Source organism: Protobothrops mucrosquamatus, unplaced genomic scaffold (assembly GCF_001527695.2).
Source record: "Protobothrops mucrosquamatus isolate PMUCROS unplaced genomic scaffold, P.Mucros_1.0 scaffold6, whole genome shotgun sequence".
Classification (NCBI taxonomy): Eukaryota; Metazoa; Chordata; class Lepidosauria; order Squamata; family Viperidae; genus Protobothrops; species Protobothrops mucrosquamatus.
Window position 1 is genome coordinate 5,012,516 of NW_015386393.1, and position 18,304 is coordinate 5,030,819.

At 43.0% G+C, this 18,304-nt stretch overlaps 1 protein-coding gene across 1 annotated transcript in view; it reads left to right on the top strand.

The window, feature by feature from the left end:
• Window positions 1-18,304, top strand: part of NFIC (nuclear factor I C) — a 153,085-nt gene that overhangs the window by 125,531 nt on the left and 9,250 nt on the right. Inside the window, exons 9-10 of the mRNA XM_015809935.1 lie at window positions 2,758-2,914; window positions 10,039-10,121. Coding sequence (XP_015665421.1) covers window positions 2,758-2,914; window positions 10,039-10,121 — 240 coding nt within the window. The remainder of the gene's footprint in view (window positions 1-2,757; window positions 2,915-10,038; window positions 10,122-18,304) is intronic.

Genomic DNA, 18,304 nt, shown 5'->3' on the forward strand with positions numbered 1-18,304 from the left:
CAACCATTGCAGCATCCCTATGGTCACGTGATCAGAGGCTTGGCAACTGACTCATTATTTATGACGGCCACAGTGTCCGGGGGTCATGTGATCAGCTTTTGCAACCTTCTGATAAGCAAAGTCAATGGAGAAACCAGATTTACTTCATAACCGTGTTACTAACTTAACAACTGCAGTGATTCACCTAACAAATGTGGCAGGAGAGGTTGTAAAATGGGATTAACAAATGTCTCACTTAGCAACAGAAATGTGGGGCTTAGCTGTGGTCGTAAGTCGAGGACTACCTGTATGTGGCGAAGATGCCAACTCCCCCTCTGAAAGAGCTATCAGGTTAAATAAGATCACAAAACAATAGTTTAAATTGTCAGACCAGAAAGTGGTGTAGAACCACAGAGAGAGAGTTTGAATAGTAAATATTCTCTCTGCTCTCCTAAACAAAGCTGCATCTAGGCCGCAGTGTACACACATGTACACAAATGTCTGCTATTGGAGGTCTCTTCTCCTTTATCTCTGCTAGGTGTCCATCCAGGTAGATGGTACCATTCAAGGGCAGTTAATGTATTGGTTACATGCAGGACAGCTGGTCAGCAATAGAAGGAATTATTGCATTCTGTTTCTCGCATACATACAGGAACATACAGAAAAATTGGAAGCTAGTATTGCTTCTGAATATCTGTGATTGCTTCCTTGGTGCAATCAATCCTCTTTCCTGTTGAAAACCTAGGCTGGAGATAGAACTGAAAATTATATTACATAGGCCAGTGGTTCTCAACCTTTTCTTGACCATGGACCCCCTTCTGTGGCCACGGACTCCCAAGACTTAACTCAAGATTTAAATCATAACATTTTTCAAGCCTTCACAGACCCCCTGTGGCAACATCGTGCCCTCCCCCCCCCTGCCGAAGTCTGTAGACCAAGGGTCCCCAACTCCGGTCTGTGGACCAGTACCGGGCCGTGACATGCCAGCAACCGGTCCGCACAAACAAATAAAGCCCCATCCGCGGGATGCAGGCAGCACACAAAATCACACCTCATCCGGTCCGCAGAAAAATCTCTCTACAGAACCGGTCCCTGGTGCCCAAAAGCTTGGGGACCTCTGCCCTAGACCACAGGTTGAGAACCACTGATATAGGCAATACTGTACTAACTCTAGTGCAGCGGTTCTCAACCTATGGGTCGCGACCCCATTTGGGGTCGATCGACCATTTCACGGGGGTCGCCAAGCAAGGCTGTCCGCCATTTTTTCCCCCTTTTCCAGCGGGTGCCTTACCTCCCTTGAGCTGGGCCAGCTGGTGGTCGGCCTGCTCCGTCTCTGCCGCTTGCCAGCTACGCCTTGGCCGGCGCAGGGGGTGGAACCACGCATGCGTGGCGCTCCTGGGCAGGGAAAGTCCTCGACTTACGACCGGTTGGGTAGTCCTCGACTTACAACCGGTTTAGTCCTCGACTTACAACTGGTTTAGTCCTCAACTTACGACCGGTTGGGGGTCGCGGTATTAAAAAGGTTGAGAACCACTGCTCTAGTGGGAGCACTAAGAATGCTTTTCAAATGTATTTATCTGGATTTCCTCCCAATTTTTGAGTTCTGAATTATCTGGACTTATTTACAAAGTGTTGATATATTAACATTTTTGCCATTCTTTCTTTTCTTTTTTTTCCTTTCAAATGTTATTCAGTCCATAGATAACAACAGTGTTCAGTATCTTTCTCTATTTTGTTTTCCCTTTTTGGCATTGTAAAATGCCACAGGAGAGCAGTTTATGTGATCATGTATGATTGTACCAAGATTCTTTTTGTGTACCATAATGTTTTGATAACATCCAGGAACATACCCCTTTCCCAAAAAAATAAGACCTAACCAGAAAACAAGTCCTGGCATGATTTTTCAGGGTGCTCATAATACAGGCCCTACCCCAAAAATAAGGCCCAGTTAAGATCATCAGCCAGATGGATGCATTTAGTACTGTATTTCCCTGAAAATAAGACCTAACTGGAAAATAAGCCCTAATACGTCTTTTGAAGCAAAAATTAATATAAGACCCGGTCTTATTTTCAGAGGAACACGGTATATACAACATTCGGGTGCATACATAAAAATCAGGAGAAAAAGAATTTTGATGCCGCAGCACATAGCATAATAGCACCATTGCTTGTTTGTGATATTTTATGACTACACCCAAGCATATTGGGTTATTCGTGTGGCTGTGGCTATAAATTCATTTTTGGCAATCTGCACAAAAATCGCAAAATATAAACCTACATTTGCAATGCTAAAGAGTAATAAAGAGCACAGAAAAAGCAGCTTGTTAGCACAGTGTCACAGTAAGCAGCCTGAGAGATTTATTAGAAACCAGTGTGGCCACATGAGCAGGGGTGGGGAATGTTGGCCCCTTTACGACGTGTGGACTTTAGCTCCCAGAATTCCTAAGGCAGTCTGGCTCAGGAATTTTGGGAGTCGAAGTCCACAGGTCGGAAAGGGGCCATCGTTTCCCACCCCACCCCACCCCCCGAGCTAGACATGTAGGTAGGATTGTGAAGAGTTTTTATACATGGAGGGCACTACCTCAAACTCTTAGCCATGACAATTGAATAGATTTTCCATATTTGCAGTCAGGTGAGCTGGCCAAGATTCCCAGGGTCCCCAGTGAAGCCCGCCCACTGTCCCCGTTTTAAGGGGGGAGGTCCCCCTGGGCGGGCAGGTGACTCCTGTGGGCAGTGCTAATGGCTTGCTCTGTGTTTTTTTTTATGTTGTGTCCCTAGTTAAATGGAGGTGGTCAAGTGAAGGTACCCGGGCATTACCTTTCTACCCAGATGTTGGCGCCGCCACCCCCAGGTATGCCCCGCCTGGCAATCTCACCTGACACCAAATCTACCACGACAACTTCCGAGGGAGGGACCACCTCGCCGACGTCTCCCAGTAAGCAAGCCCACTCACCATTCCTGCACTTACCCACTCCCAAATGGCCTTGTCCACCTGCCTGCCATCTGTCACTAATTCTTCCCTACCCTCTGGCCATATTCGCCAATTCAGACTGTTCTGCAGCCTTGTGATTTTGGGGGATAAAGGTGGGGGGATGGCCACTCTGGGGGAGAGGATTTTGAGATGAGATGGCAGCAGGGTGCATGGATTTAAACAGAAGTTCAAAGCGCTCATTTAAATGATCAGAAATGGTCACTGATTTAAATCGGTGAATTTTTTTTTTTAAATAAACCCAAATAAACATGCATGCTAACCTACGCAAACATGCATGCTGCCATAAAACATGCCAGGTTGCAGGTAAAGATAGCCTTTGTAGCTTCCCAGAATATCATCCAAGGCCTCTAGTCATCTACCTTGCATGCCTGTCGTACAAAGCGAAGCTCGAATTTAAGAGAGGAATTGTTGTGGAATGAAGTTGTTCCATTTGGCTCTCTCTTTCCATGTTTAAGGACACCAAATAAGATCAGTTCCTTGAAAATTATAGGGTATCCCAAACTTTTCAGAAGCAAAAGGTGGTTTATCATAAACGTTTATCAGCCATGCGCTCCGGCTGGCCTTCTAAATTTGAGGCCCGCGAGAAGCAGCCTCCATGCAACTTTGTGTGGTGTTGCGCAGATTTCAGAGCAGTGTTTTTAAGCTTGGCCATTTTAAGATGTGTAGATCCAACTCCCAGAATTCCTCAGCCAGCATAAACTTCACCAGCCAGTTAAAACTTGCCAAGTTTGAAAAATATTGCCCTGGGCCCTATTTCCCCTTACATTGTTGATCAAATGGTACATTAAAGGGCTGTACAGGGCTTCTGTTTTGAAAAAGGTCCTTCAAAGCACATAGGGGCACTAACATAGCCCCAGCATTTCGTTTTGAATTCTTAAAGCAGCTGTGTCTTTTCCCAGGATCATACATAGTCTTTTCCCAGGAAAAGACATAGCTGCTTTAATCCCTTAAAGAGAGACTCCGTTCTTGCCCCTCTGGACTCTAATGCCACCCTTAGGAAATGAATTTGAAGTGCTGCATATTCCTAGCATCTTATGATTGGACGTAGTGTTTTCCCAAGATTTTGCTAAAGTAGAATGCTGCTTATAATTTGGGGACCATTTTGAGGACTTTGAGGTTTTAAAAAGACTTAGTGTTAGGATTTTGTTCCTGCCTGTCGATTGCTGCTTTCCCATACAATATCATCTTCCATTTCCCATCCTGTATAAAAGGGGCACGTGTTTTCCTTACCTTCTGAAAATTTGCTTGTCTGTGATCAAAATATTGATGCTAGAATAGCCAACTCCGAAATAATAATTATTGTAAAAGGAATCCTTGTTCTTTATAATGACTTTGATTATGCAACTTCTCTCTATTTAATCACTCCGTCAAACAACATGGATATTTATTTTCCTTACCTTGAAAAAAAACCGTGTTTTTCTAGTACTGGTAAAATACTATTGTTTTCCTTCGTGCTTCACCAGTTCTTTACCTAGGCATCTTACTGGGTTTAATGGAAGCTTATAGGCTTGATTGCGGTGAGTGTATGGCTATTGACTTCTATTGTCTAGTTGGCAGTTCAGTCAGATGTCATATCAAAGCAGTTTCCTTAACATTGCTGATTGGGAAAAAAAAATAATGTAAACTGAAACATGGAACTACCCTCCCTAATTCAATTCCTAGCACTTTCCCAATCTATCAGGCAAACTAATAAAATCCATAGCGTGTCATTTTCTCCTTTCCAGACAATATTCCTAAAGGTTTAAAAAACAATAATGCTCTGTTTGGAAACTGGGGAGTGGCATAAACTTTTGTTTAGAGGCTTAATAGATTGGAACTTAACTGGTCATGTGTCTTGGCTCATTGTTCTTTAATTGCAGGGAAGAAGCCAAATGTCGCTCTTAAGGGCTGTGTATTTGGTGTAATTTATTTTGCCTTTTGCAGTTTGCTGAGAAAAGTCTTGCAAATACCTCTGTTGTGCTCTAATAGTTGTGGAGAGAGGGTGCCTTAGCACCCCCTCTAATAAGAGTTGGGGTCTTCCTGGGAGCTTATATCATCAGCTATGATGTAGCTTCTTCTCATCCAGTCTTTCACAAATTCTTCTTCTTCTTCTTCTTCTTCTTCTTCTTCTTCTTCTTCTTCTTCTTCTTCTTCTTCTTCTTCTTCTTCTTCTTCTTCTTCTTCTTCTTCTTCTTCCTCCTCCTCCTCCTCCTCCTCCTCCTCCTCCTCCTCCTCCTCCTTCTTCTCCTCCTCCTCCTTCTCCTTCTCCTTCTCCTTCCTCCTCCTCTTCCTCCTCCCTAGTAGCTTTCCAAAGTTACCCATTTTTGATGCCAATCTCCTCTTCCTCCTCTATCACATGTGGTGTACTCTGAGCCAGTATTTCTCAACCTTGGCAATTTTAAGACTTGTGGACTTCAATTCCCAGAATTCTGAGAGTTGAAGTCCACACATCTTAAAAGCTGCCAAAGTTGGGAAACACTGCTCTGAACATTCCGACATACTGAATTTACATGGGTAACAAGAGAGACCTGAGTTAACTTCTCCTGTCTCACTGTCCTAGAGCAAGTCACGTAGGTGTTGTGGTTATGCCTATTTGCAAAGTCTGTGTATGTGTATATATGTTTGCTTATCATTATACAGTACATAAGAGAGTGGGAAATAATTTATGAGGTTTGTGGGGAGGGAGCCACTTTAATTCCTGCACAGTTTATCAGAAAGATATAGTACTGCTCTAAAAAAAACTCAGTTTTTACAGGTTTTTCCCCATAGTGCTTCCTCTGAGTTATAGTGCTATCTACCCATCCTTGACTTAGCAGAAAATGAAGCCAGCTAAAACTGGCTATCCCCAATTGCAGTTCCTTTTCTTGCCTTGATTACTTCTGTTCTCAGTCACTATTCCTGCCAGTCCCTTGACTTCCAGCCAAAGTGAGGAAATCAAACAGGTTTTGCACACTTTTAAGTGTCCTTAAATGGTTTTGAAATAAGAGGGGAAATGCCACTTTATCACTGATGTAATGAAGGACATCTTAATTCTCTCTGTAGAGTCCTTGGTGCTCTCTGAGCTTGGTTGTTGCTGGCAGACATTTCATTACCAGACTAGGTAACATTATCACTGCTGGTGAGTGTTGTGTTTGCTTCCTGCTTATATAAAGTAGGTTGCCCTGCCAGGGTTGGTAGGGAGCTGTGGTTTTCTCTTTCACAGTTCCTTGATTAAGGTATTGTTCTTTGCTTCACTGTTCAAGGAACTACCAACGGAAAAAAAATCACAACACACCAACATTGTCAGGACAAGCTACTCTATATAAGCAGAAAGCAAACAGAACACTCATCAGCACTGATGATGTTCTCTTGTCTGGTAATGAAATGTCTGACAGCAAAGAGCCAAACTCAGAGAGCACCAAGGACTCCACAGTTCCACTCTGAGCTATGTCTTTGGAGGTTCTCAGTCATCCAGGTCATGGTTGTCCCAAAAGTGCTTTTTTCAGGAGGCAACTGGACTTTCTTGTTCTTCCTTTGAAGACGTTTTGCTTCTCATCCAAGAAGCTTCTTCAGCTCTGACTGGATGATGGGGAATGGAAAGATTTATATTCCTTGCAGACAACTGGTCATTTGCATTCTTTTAGAGCAGGGGTGTCAAACTGCCGGCCTGCGGTCTGGATGCACCACAACGAAACCACGCCCACCCCATTGCTGGCAATGGGGGAAAAGTCGCGATACGTTGCAACACGTCCCATGACGTTGCGAGTTTGACACCCCTGTTTTAGAGAGTCATTGAGGCCAGTTGGAGGCTTACCTGTGTCCTCAGGGTCACCTGAGTAGGGCAAATGTGTGTAGAGCCTTCTTGGCTACAGGATGTTTTTCTGCCCTGTGTCCCTTCACTGTTGAAGACTGGCACAGGCTGTGTGAGCTATGTGTGTATTCTCCAATAATCCTATCTCCTATATGGTCTGGGGATAAGGGCAATCTCAGTGGAATGCTAAAAGAAAAAGAGGTCCCATAGCATGTATGTGCTATGATTAGGTATCCACGGGGACATGGCCTATATCAGGGGTGTTAAACTCACAATGTCACGTGACGTGTCGTGATGTATTGTGACTTTTTTGCCATTGCCAGCAATGGGATGGGCGCTGTTTCGCCATGACACATCTGGCCCGTGGGCCGGCAGTTTAACACCCCTGGCCTACATCCTCTGGAATAATGTTTCCAATAGCTGCCTCTAGCATACTTAGGAACATGCCACTTTGCAAATAAGCATTTTCAAGTCTACTGAAAGAAAGCATTTATATAAAGAACGCAGCATACAGGAATAATATTTATGTGTGCTTAACTAAACAAAAATAATGTTAGTGATGACTAGTGATGCATATATGCATGCATGCATGTATATGTATGTGTGTGTATATGTATAAACATACAGTATATGTATGTTTACGTATACAACATGTATGTCTGTGTGCACATTCACACACACATACAATAATATATAATATTTCAGTGTTATACAACTGTGGACAAGCTCTTGATTCTACATTAGTAAATTAGTCAATCATATAAATCATATATGTTACAAAACTAAAGAAAAAAGGGAGAAAAATCCAGGTAAGCTTGCATCATAGGCAAAACATATCCAGAAAACCTGATTGCCTCACTTGAATATCTTCTTTCTTAACCTCTCTGCGCTTTAAGGTGTTAGTTACCACCTTTAAAGCGATCCATGGCATCGGACCTGGCTACCTCCGAGACCGCCTTCTGCCACAGATTCCCTCCCATAGACCGGTACGCTCCCACAGAGCGGGCCTCCTCAGGGTGCCGTCGGCCAAGCAATGTAGGCTGGCGACCCCCAGGGGGAGGGCCTTCTCTGTGGGTGCCCCCACNGGAAACACAGCTGGTAATATTTGGTTTTAATTCGGCTTTTATCGGGGTTTATTTTTTTGTATTTTTGTATTTTTGTATTTTGTATTTTTTGTATTTTGTGTATATTATTTGTTTTTAATATGCTGTGAACCGCCCTGAGTCCTATGGGAGAAGGGCGGTATACAAATTAAAATAATAAATAAATAAATAAATAAATAAATAAAAAGAAACCTGAGCCAGATGTTGGCAAACAATATATATTGGGTGTCTGCTGCAGCAAATAAGGTGTAAATTTATTCTTCCACTGCTGTATAACATCGGGCTCTTCTGTATGCAAGAAACAAAGCAAAGGTGTATCGATCTATTTCTTTTAACTCAGCATTGGAAATAGATTCCCTGGGAAGATTCAAAGTTTCTGTAATCACATGGGGGCTGGGCAGGGTCATTATTTATGACCTTGGAGGTGGCAGAATTGTTTTCTTCCAGCACTGTAAGCTTGAATCCTTTTAAGTGGAGTTGCTGCTGCTGAACAGGCCTTGGACTTCGCTTCCAATTGTACAGGTGGTCCTTGACTTACGACCACAACGGAGCCCAACATTTCTGTTGCTAAGCGGGAACAGTTGTTAAGTGAGTTTTCCCCATTTTGCGAACTTTCTTGCTACGGTTGTGAAGTACATCGCTGCAGTTAGTAACACGGTTGCAGTGTTATCAATACAGTTGTTAAGTGAAACTGGCCTCCCCACTGACTTTGCTTGTCAGAAGGTTGCAAAAGGTGATCACATGATCCTGGGATCCTGCAACTGTCACAAACATGAGTCAGTTGTCAGGTGTCTGAATTTTAATCACGTGACCGTGGGGGACATTGCCCCCCTCGTAAGTGTGAAAAAACAGGTCACAAGTCCTTTTCCCAGTGCTGTTGTAACTTTGAGCGATCACTAAATGAAATAAATAAATAAATCACTAAATGATCACTGTTGTAAGTCGAGGACTATCTGTACTTAAACTTCAAGCTGCACAGTTCTAGATTTCTGCAATTTCTGTGACTTGTATCGGTTGCTTAGGATGGGTTTTTGAGAAGTTTCTCAAGTTCTGATCTACTCTAGTGTGACGCTATAGGAAGCAGTCTTGGCCATAGATCAGTAGGAGAACACGATTTGGGGAGATAGAAGGTCTCAGGAACAATTCTTGGTGTATCCAAGAGAGCTGAAAAATATTCTTCCTGAAGTTAACAATTCAGTGCCGGTGCTATTGGGTTAAATGTGCGAATGATCTGACATAGTATGAAACAGCCTTGTATTTTTCTAACGTAAGGGAACATATCTGTACAGCTAAAACCTTGGAGGGCATCTAATTCAACCTGCCACTCCTTACAGAATATACAGTGTAAGATGCAGCTAGAGCATCTCTGATATTGACCATTCTCCAGTTTGCTCTGTAGCCAGTCTTGGCTGAAGCCCTGGGAGAGGTCTTAAATCAGGGGTCTTCAAACTTGGCCCTTTTATGACTTGTGGACTTCAACTCCCAGAATTCCTCAGCCAGGCATGCCTGGCTGAGGAATTCTGGGAGTTGAAGTCCACAAGTCATAAAAGGGCCACGTTTGAAGACCCCTATCTTAAATCATCCCATAATTTAAAGCATAGATACAAAATGTGTGCACCCCCGTCCTTTGCTGCTCCCCAAAATGTCATGCACATACTTAAGGAACTTGTTGCATCCTTTAAACTTATATACAAAATTGTCTGACTTTTGTAAAGTAGCCCTTGATGTGTTGCTGCCCTTGATGTCTTCCTGCCGATGGATATTTTGCACGGAAGGTTCTATATTCAGAATAAGCAAATGCTGAAAAGAAAGATACAGGTAGTCCTTGACTTACAACCACAGTTGAGACCGGAATTCTGGTCATATCTAGTTGTGATCCTAAGTCGAGACACAGCATAAATGGACCTGGCTATTAAGCAAATCTCATGGTCATAAGTCCAAGTCCACTCTCCCGAATGGGCATTTTTTGCTGTTAAACAACTGGTCGTAAGTTGAAGAATACCTGTAATTTTCAAAGGAAAGAAGGACTGAGGATCTTTGGGGTGTGGGGCAGAGAATCGTTCCCATCACGAAATGAGAACTGTTGATCGGAACAGTAGATTGATTTTTTTTTTTAAAAAAAATATTCTCTTGTCCTCTTTCTCTCTCTTTTTCTTTTCTTTACCTTCTTCTTTCCCTCCTCCCTTTTTCCCCAGCCTACTCCACCCCAGGCACACCCCCTGCGAACCGCTTCGTGGGATTAGGACCACGGGATCCTGGCAGCATCTATCAGGCACAGGTGAGTATGAAGCACCTGCCTACAATAATTTACTTGCTGGGAAGGAGAGGCACAGTCAAACTTGCCTCCAGTGGCAGCCACACAAGAACCAAAGGTAACACCTTTCTAGTGAGGAGCCCTGGTGGCGCCGTGGTTAAAGTGCAGTACTGCAGGCAAATTCTGCCCACAGCCTGGAGTTCAATTCTGATGAACTTAAGCATAAAGTTTATTTAGCTTTCCATCCTTCCGAGATTGATAAAATGAGGACCCAGATTGGGGCAGGCAATATGCAAATAATGCTTCTCCATTGTAAACCACCCAGAGAGTGCTGCAAAGCAGTGGCCCCCCCAATCTTTTGGGCACCAGGGACCGTTTCCCTGGAGAGAGGTTTTTCTGTGGACCGGAGGGGGTGTGGTTTTGCATGCTGCCTGCATCGTGTGGATGGGGCTTTGCTTGTTTGCACAGCCCGGTTTCTGGCGTGCTGTGGCCCGATGCCAGTCCACGGACCGGGGTTGGGGGCCCCTGCTGTAAAGCAATATGGGTTGTATATATAAGCCTAAATGCTATTATTGCTATTCTTGGCCCCAGTAACTATTCCTTAGAGGTAAAAATGTCCAATTGAATATAGAGGTTATAGTTAAAAGCTACAGAGCAATTATAGTTAAAAGCTACAGAAAAATAAAAAGACAATACAGAGAAAAGGATATAAAAGAAAAATAGGAAAGAGAGAAAGATGGCTGGCTTGGGAATTCTGGGAGTTAAAGTCCACATATCTTAAAGTTGCTGAGGTGGAAAAACACAGATCTAAAAGTTCTTTTTAAGAACTGGTGTTTAATATATGAACATTGTTAAATGCCTATCTAGTGCAACATCCCATTTCCCCTATCGCCAGCCAGATGCCTCCTTGAAACCTTGCGAGGGACAGAGTTCGCACATAATGTCTCCCCACTTGCTTGAGTTCCAAGATTCACTAATCTGAGATACAGTATATATAATCCTTGCCTTATACAGGTAGACTTGAGAAATATTCTTTTTCTCAATCTCACAAGACTGTACGTACCCCAACATGTGGTCCTCCAGGTGGGGTTGGAGAAAATACTGTCAGATTTTACACCAAAATAGGATGGGTAGGCAACCTTGGCTTTTATGACTTGTGGACTTCAACTCCCAGAATTCCTGAGCCAGCTGGCTCAGGAATTTTGGGAGTAGAAGTCCATGAGTCATAAAAGAGCCAAGGTTGCCTACCCCTGTCCTAGACCAGTGGTGGCGAACCTATGGCACGGGTGCCAGAGGTGGCACGCAGAGCCCTTTCTGTGGGCACGCGTGCCATCGCCCCAGTCCTAGGTCTTCAGCTGGGTTTTATAAAACCTTTTCGCTTTAGGCCTCCGCCGCCATATGCAAAGAAAAAAGAAAAAAGATTCAATCAGTCAATTTTAATTTCTCGTGGGGAAAAAAAAGATCTTGCAAAGTTGGAATTGATTGATTGAACTTTTTAGTCCCATTCAGTCTGCTGTTACCACCACAGCCACGCCCACCCAATTGGCCACACCCAGCCAATGGGCCACACCCATCCGGCACCCGACGATGCATAAGTGGGTTTTGGGTTGCAGTTTGGGCACCCAGTCTCTAAAAGGTTCGCCATCACTGTCCTAGACCTAGAACTTGGAAATAGACTGCTTTTGAGCCTGAGGGTCTATTTCTCGGTGTAATGTTCGGTGGCTGCTGATTGAGCCTACCAAAAACTTCTAAAAAACAAAACAGGAAGTTGGATGGCTCAGCTTTACACGTTAGTGCAATCCAGAACTCTTATTTGTGGAAGTTGGAAGATGGATAAAAATGTCCTCTGGAAACCCCTTCGTGCCTTCCGTGTTGCACTGCCGTTCTGGGGGTCATTTCCTGACCTTTCATTATGGTTCACTCCCAAATTACAGTCCCTTTTCATCTCTGATGCTGTCCTCTGTATCTTGGCTCCGAGCTGAGGTCTATTTGGCTTCTCTGGTATCAATCCTGCCAGGATTCTGCCTGGCACTTTCCCAGGCCCCTCGAGGGGAAACTCGGCGGTTTTTACAATTACTTTTGCATGCCTCTGGAAAAAACAACAACAAAGCGCAGGCGCGCACATATGCACACTCACAGCCTTGACAGGGAGCAGGTTCAGAGGCCAAAGCTAACCTTGGTCTTTCCTCCTTACCCTCCCTCTGCCTGGCCTCTTAAGAGACAATTGGCGGGTGTGCTTAACATGATGGCTCCTGGCCAATGGGATTCCTTTCCTTCCCCTCTGGCGTTGTTGGAGCCTGGCATCAGCCATTAGTTGCTGCTCTGGCCGAAGCCGTGACGAAGACTTCCGGGTATCACAGACAGTGCCTTCCCCCAAGCAATAACAACTCCAGTATGTACTTCCTTCTGCAAGTGGCTTTAAGGATTATTTTGGAATCGGCTTTTTCCTTCCTTCCTTCCTTCCTCCTCTCTGGCATCTTGACCATCAAGGTGTAAGAAATATGACCCCAGGTTGTCGGATTCCATGGGTGGGTGGGTGCTCTGTGGGAGAGGCTGGGTTTGCAGCTAACTTATTAACTCTTGAATCCGGCCCTGCAAAACCTGAGGCCTGCAGAGCTGAACACGGGAGCCTGACCAGCCTTGGCAGCCTGAGAAATCTTTGAGGCTGCAAAATAGAGGAAGCGGGTGTCAAATGTCCAGCTCTTGAAGGTAGCAGGACGTAAACAAACAGAAGGACTGAAGTGAACTCCCTTCCCTTTCCCTGCTTCTTTGCTTATTGCTAGTGAGCTAACTCTTCAGTTTTGAAAAAGGAAGAAGGCATCACAGTGAAGCCTCGGCAATCTCAAGCTGCTTTCTTAGAATCATAAAATCATAGGGCTAGATTTACAGTGTTTCTCAACCTTGACTACTTTAAGATGGGTGGACTTCAACTCCCAGAATTCCCCAGCCAGCAAATGCTGGCTGGGGAATTCTGGGAGTTGACGTCCACCCATCTTAAAGTTGTCAAGGTTGAGAAACACTGGGCTAGAAGGTACTTTGTAGGTCTCCTGGTCCAACCCTTTGCCCAAGGCAGGGGACTTATACCATCCCGGACAAATGGCTGCCCAATCTTGTCTTCAAAACCTCCAGTGATAGAGCAACTACAACTCCAGGAGGCAAGCTGTTCCATTGATTAATTGCTCTCAATGTCAGGACATTCCTCCTTATTCTGCTGCTGCTACTTCCATAGTGCTCAAATTTAGTCAATCTAGAAGACCGAGGTAGTCTCTTCTACTTTTAGATAGAACTTTCAGGCATTTTAATAATTTTCTATGTATTATGAATAGAATAGAAATAGAAATAGAAATAGAAATAGACTAGACTAGACTAGACTAGAATAGAATAGAATAGAATAGAATAGAATAGAATAGAATAGAATAGAGCTGGAAGGGACCTTGAAGACAGGCAGCTGTATATAGGCAAGCTCCCTAATCACCTAGCATTTTAACTCTGATGATGTCAGTAGTTTGGCTGATGAAAGCTCAGTAAATAACCTTTTTACTCACAGGCTTGTTTATATTAAACAGTCCTGTTTATTTTATCCTGGTGTTCGTTTTTCTTATATAATAATAATAATAATAATAATAATAATAATAATAATAATAATAATAATAATAATAATAATAATAATAATAATAATAATAATAATAATAATAATAATAATATAGGAAGCTCCTTGCAGGAAGGTATGAAACCTTGTGCTGGAATTAAGTATCAAGAGGTTAAATCCATGTCACCTCTTGTCCATTGTTTATGAACTCCAAAACAAATTGTTGGGTAAACAAAACGGGACTTCTCAGTGAAGAGAGCTGCAATTAGTGTTGCACGTGTACTTCTGCACACAAAGTCTTTTGATAATGATAATCACAATAATAATGCAAGGAGATTTTCTACTCTGCTTTCAATAGGCAAGAGACACCCAGGTGCTCGCTGTCTCCCTTTGTCCATCATTTTTGTGCATGCTTTAATCCGTTATGTGGTTTGAAAACTCCCCAAGGAAGGGGGGGGGGAAACCCCCCGCTTCTGATTGCAGAGAGAGCAAGTACAAAGCAGTGAAGGCCGCCACATTCAGGCTGCAGTTGTGCAGTTCAGAAAGATCATTGAGAGAGAGAATCTCACCAGGTACTGCTGACTCTGCAAATGCTGCCTGAACGTTGTAAGAATTATAGCGTAGTCCCCCACCCCCATTGTGATGGGCGTCATCCAGATTTACCAATACAGCTATCTAATAAATATAGGAATGTGCATAGTCTAGGTTAAAAATTAAAAAAAATAATTACAAATTAAAAAGCTACTAAAAACCAGGAGATTGTTAGTGCTACTCCCGCCTTAGGCATGAATGAGGGTGGGGTTAAAAACTAAAAAAATAATTATCTGCCCAAATAGCCCACATTTTTGCAACAAGGAAAGTCAATCTTCTGTGGACAATATCAGTTATATTTGTTGGCAGGTCTAGTGATGAGGGAACTTTGAATGAGATTTGGATTCAACTCTTTTAATCAGTCCTGATGCTCACTTGGCCAATCTGAAGTCAATTCTCTTTACTCTTCTAAATGCAGCTAATGTTGGGGGAAAGAGACAGGAAGAAACATTATGAAAATTAATCTATTTTAATCCTATGTTTTATCCAAAAGTACCATGGATATGTTCTTTTCCTCATTTATTACAGGGCAGGACTGATTCTGGTTCTGATAATCCAAAAGATCAGTAGAATTGGGTATGTCTAGTTTAATGAAGAGAAGGACGAGGGGGGACATAATAGCAGTATTCCAATATCTCAGGGGCTGCCACAAAGAAGAGGGAGTCAAGCTATTCTCCAAAGCGCCTGAAAGCAGGACAAAAAGCAATGGATGGAAACTAATCAAGGAGAGAAGCAACCTAGAACTAAGGAGAAACTTCCTGACAGTTAGAACAATTAACCAGTGGAACAACCTGCCTCCAGAAGTGGTGAATGCTCCAACACTGGAAGTTTTTAAGAAGACACTGGACAGCCATTTGTCTGAAATGGTATAGGGTTTCCTGCCTGAGCAGGGGGTTGGACTAGATGACCTCCAAGGTCCCTTTCAACTTTATTATTATTATTATTATTATTATTATTATTATTATTATTATTATTATTATTATTATTATTATACCTACTGGGGAGAAAAAAGTTTATCACTTGGGATGCTTGAGATTCTAGCAGATATTTAAGTATTCATCAAATTTATGTAGCCACCCATCTCACAAGAAGTGATTTTGAGTGGCACATATAAAACAATGCGTATATAAAAACAGATATATTCTATATACATTTCAGAGTTTGCCTATATATTTCATCAGGGCTAGAGTCTTCATTATATCAAATTTAAAATGAGATTCTTAGGAAAAAATGAAATGATTGGGGTTATTTTACAGAATTCTAGCTTTGCTACTGCTAGGGATGGGCTAGAAATATCTTGTGGGTGTTTGAAGGATGTCTTCTAACAGAAATCTTACTTGGGATTAATTAATTTATTTATTTTTTTAAAAAAGAAATCCATGGGTTGTTAGGAACATGTAGTCTGTGCCCTGAACAACAGTTCAGCACTTTTTAATTTTTTTATATTTCTTCGTGGCATGTACAAGCAGTATTGCAGTGACTTAAACCCAGAAATTAAATTTATCAAAAATGAGAGAAGCACAAGGAGAAGCTTGTACTGCCCCCTGCTGGAAATAAGTATAAAAACCCCCCAGCAAATATGTATTTAAACAAGCAAACAAACCTTTCAACCATAGTTGCTGGTAGCCAGACATGAAGAATAGCCAACATTAAATTCCCATCTGGTTTCCAATTCTAATTAAAGCCTTTTTGAGGCTGAACTAGTTACATTTCCTTGAGATCCTGTCCCTGGCCAAGCTACCTTGAGAAAATACAAAACTAGCACGCAAGCTGCCAAGATCTTATAGGAAACTATCCACAGGACTACCTCGTCTCTCTTGGAGCCTCAGATGTCCAGAGTATGAACTTGCTAGATGTGTGTTTGGTGTCCTTGGCCTTGTGACATTAGCAAAAGTCTCTTCCGGAGCACTTAAGTCCTCCTGCTACTCCACCAGGCCAAGAATGCCTGGTTTTTTTCACAAATGAAGGTGAAGATACAAGTCCCAGGATAATGTTGCAGGATCCAATCTAGGTTGATCACCCAGATCTGAGGTTTTGTCTTCCGAGTTTTCAGACTTGTGCTGGAGCCCATCCTCTGTGTGCTTTGGGCTATTTTGTGTATAGTATTTATATGGTGCCTGTTGTGTGTAGCTTTTTAGATGTAGATTGGGGTGTTGATGGCCGGCTATTAAGTCCTTGGCTGTTGTTTCCTTGTGCTGCCAAACTCCCACTTTCTAAGTACTTGATAAGCTGGGGGTAAATCAACACTCCTATTGACTGACGAGAAGGCCCTTTCCCAGGCTTCCATCACTTTCCTGGCTGTTTTTGTGCCTGTTCGTTCAACAATCTTAGTAGCTGCAAAACTGAATGTGTGTCCCTTGTTTATTGCAAAGTCCAAAAGCTCAGAAGACAAAACCTCTGGCCTGGTGCCTGACCCAGATTGGATCCTGCATGTTTTTTTAGTCTGAAGTCTTGCCTGCTTGTTTGGAGAGCAGGATCCAGGAAATGTTGCTTGACTCAAATTCATTATTATGAATTGTTATTTGTAATTTCAGATGAATTCAACAGCTCCCAGAATCTCCTAATGTATAATTTTGGTTTCCCTTAGCCCAGTTAGAAAAATCAATTTTCCTATGGGCACCACTCAGTTTCAAACAATTTTGGTTGTTTACTGAACTGAAATCTATTGAAACAAGTGCTGAACCAAGTTGAGTTTTTTATGTTTTTATGAGCTATGTAGAGCAGGGCTTTTCAACCTTTTCACCCATTGTACCACTTTTAGGATATGGCAATATCCGAGTACCACCAGTCACCTAGCAAGGTGTCAAAAACTTGATGACCCCCCCCCCCCCAAAAAGGAAAAAAGTGATAAAGTACAGGTAATCCTCGACTTACAACAGTTCGCTTAGTGACTGTTCGAAGTTACAATGGCACTGAAAAAAGTGGCCCCCCAAGGCACAGCCGAGCAAGACACCTGCCTGCCCTCATGAGAGCGGTGCTCTCATTCCCCTCCCCCACTACCACTTTTCTAGGATGGTCACCTACCACCTGCCACATGCCAATGTACCACAGGTGGTACCCGTACCACTGGTTGAAAAGCCCTGATGTAGAGTATAGCTGGGATATAAACATTTTACAGAAATATATCAAGCTCTTTTCACATGCTCAGAGGCTCCACTGTCTAAGCCTGGTGCACTCAGAAAAAAACAGCATTAATTGGAAATGTATCAATCTCATTTGGGAGAAAAATTTGAATTTCCTATATAGATTGGGGCAGTGTAAAACTTACTGGTCCTTCATACACAACTCCTTTTTGCAGCCATGAAAAGCAAGAATCGCTGGAAGGGATATATTATAATAACAATAATAATAACAACAATAACAATAATAAAGTTGGAAGGGACCTTGGAGGTCATCTAGTCCAACCCCTGCTCAGGCAGGAAACCCTATACCATTTCAGAAAATGGCTGTTCAGTCTCTTCTTAAAAACTTCCAGTGTTGGAGCATTCACCGCTTCTGGAGGCAGGTTGTTCCACTGGTTAATTGTTCTGTCAGGAAGTTTCTCCTTAGTTCTAGATTGTTTCTCTCCTTGATTACTTTCCATCCCTTGCTTCTTGTCCTGCCTTCAGGCACTTTGGAGAATAGCTTGACTCTCTCTTCTTTGTGGCAGCCCCTGAGATACTGGAACACTGCTATCATGTCAACCCTAGTCCTTTTCTTCATTAAACTAGACATACCCAATTCCTGCAACCATTCCTTATATGTTTAAGCCTCCAGTCCCCCAATCATCTTTGTTTCTCTTCTCTGTATTCTTTCTAGAGTCTCAACATCTTTTTTACATCGTGGTGACCAAGACCGAGTGGCTGTGGTTACCGGCGTCTCGGCATAGTCAGCTGAGTCCATCGCTGACTATAGGGGGCGAAACTTTGGCCCCCTCGGAGAGGGTACGCAACTTGGGCGTCCTCCTGGATTCGCGGCTGACGCTGGATGACCAGTTGTCGGCCGTGACCAGGGGGGCGTTTTATCAGGTACGCCTGATTCACCAGTT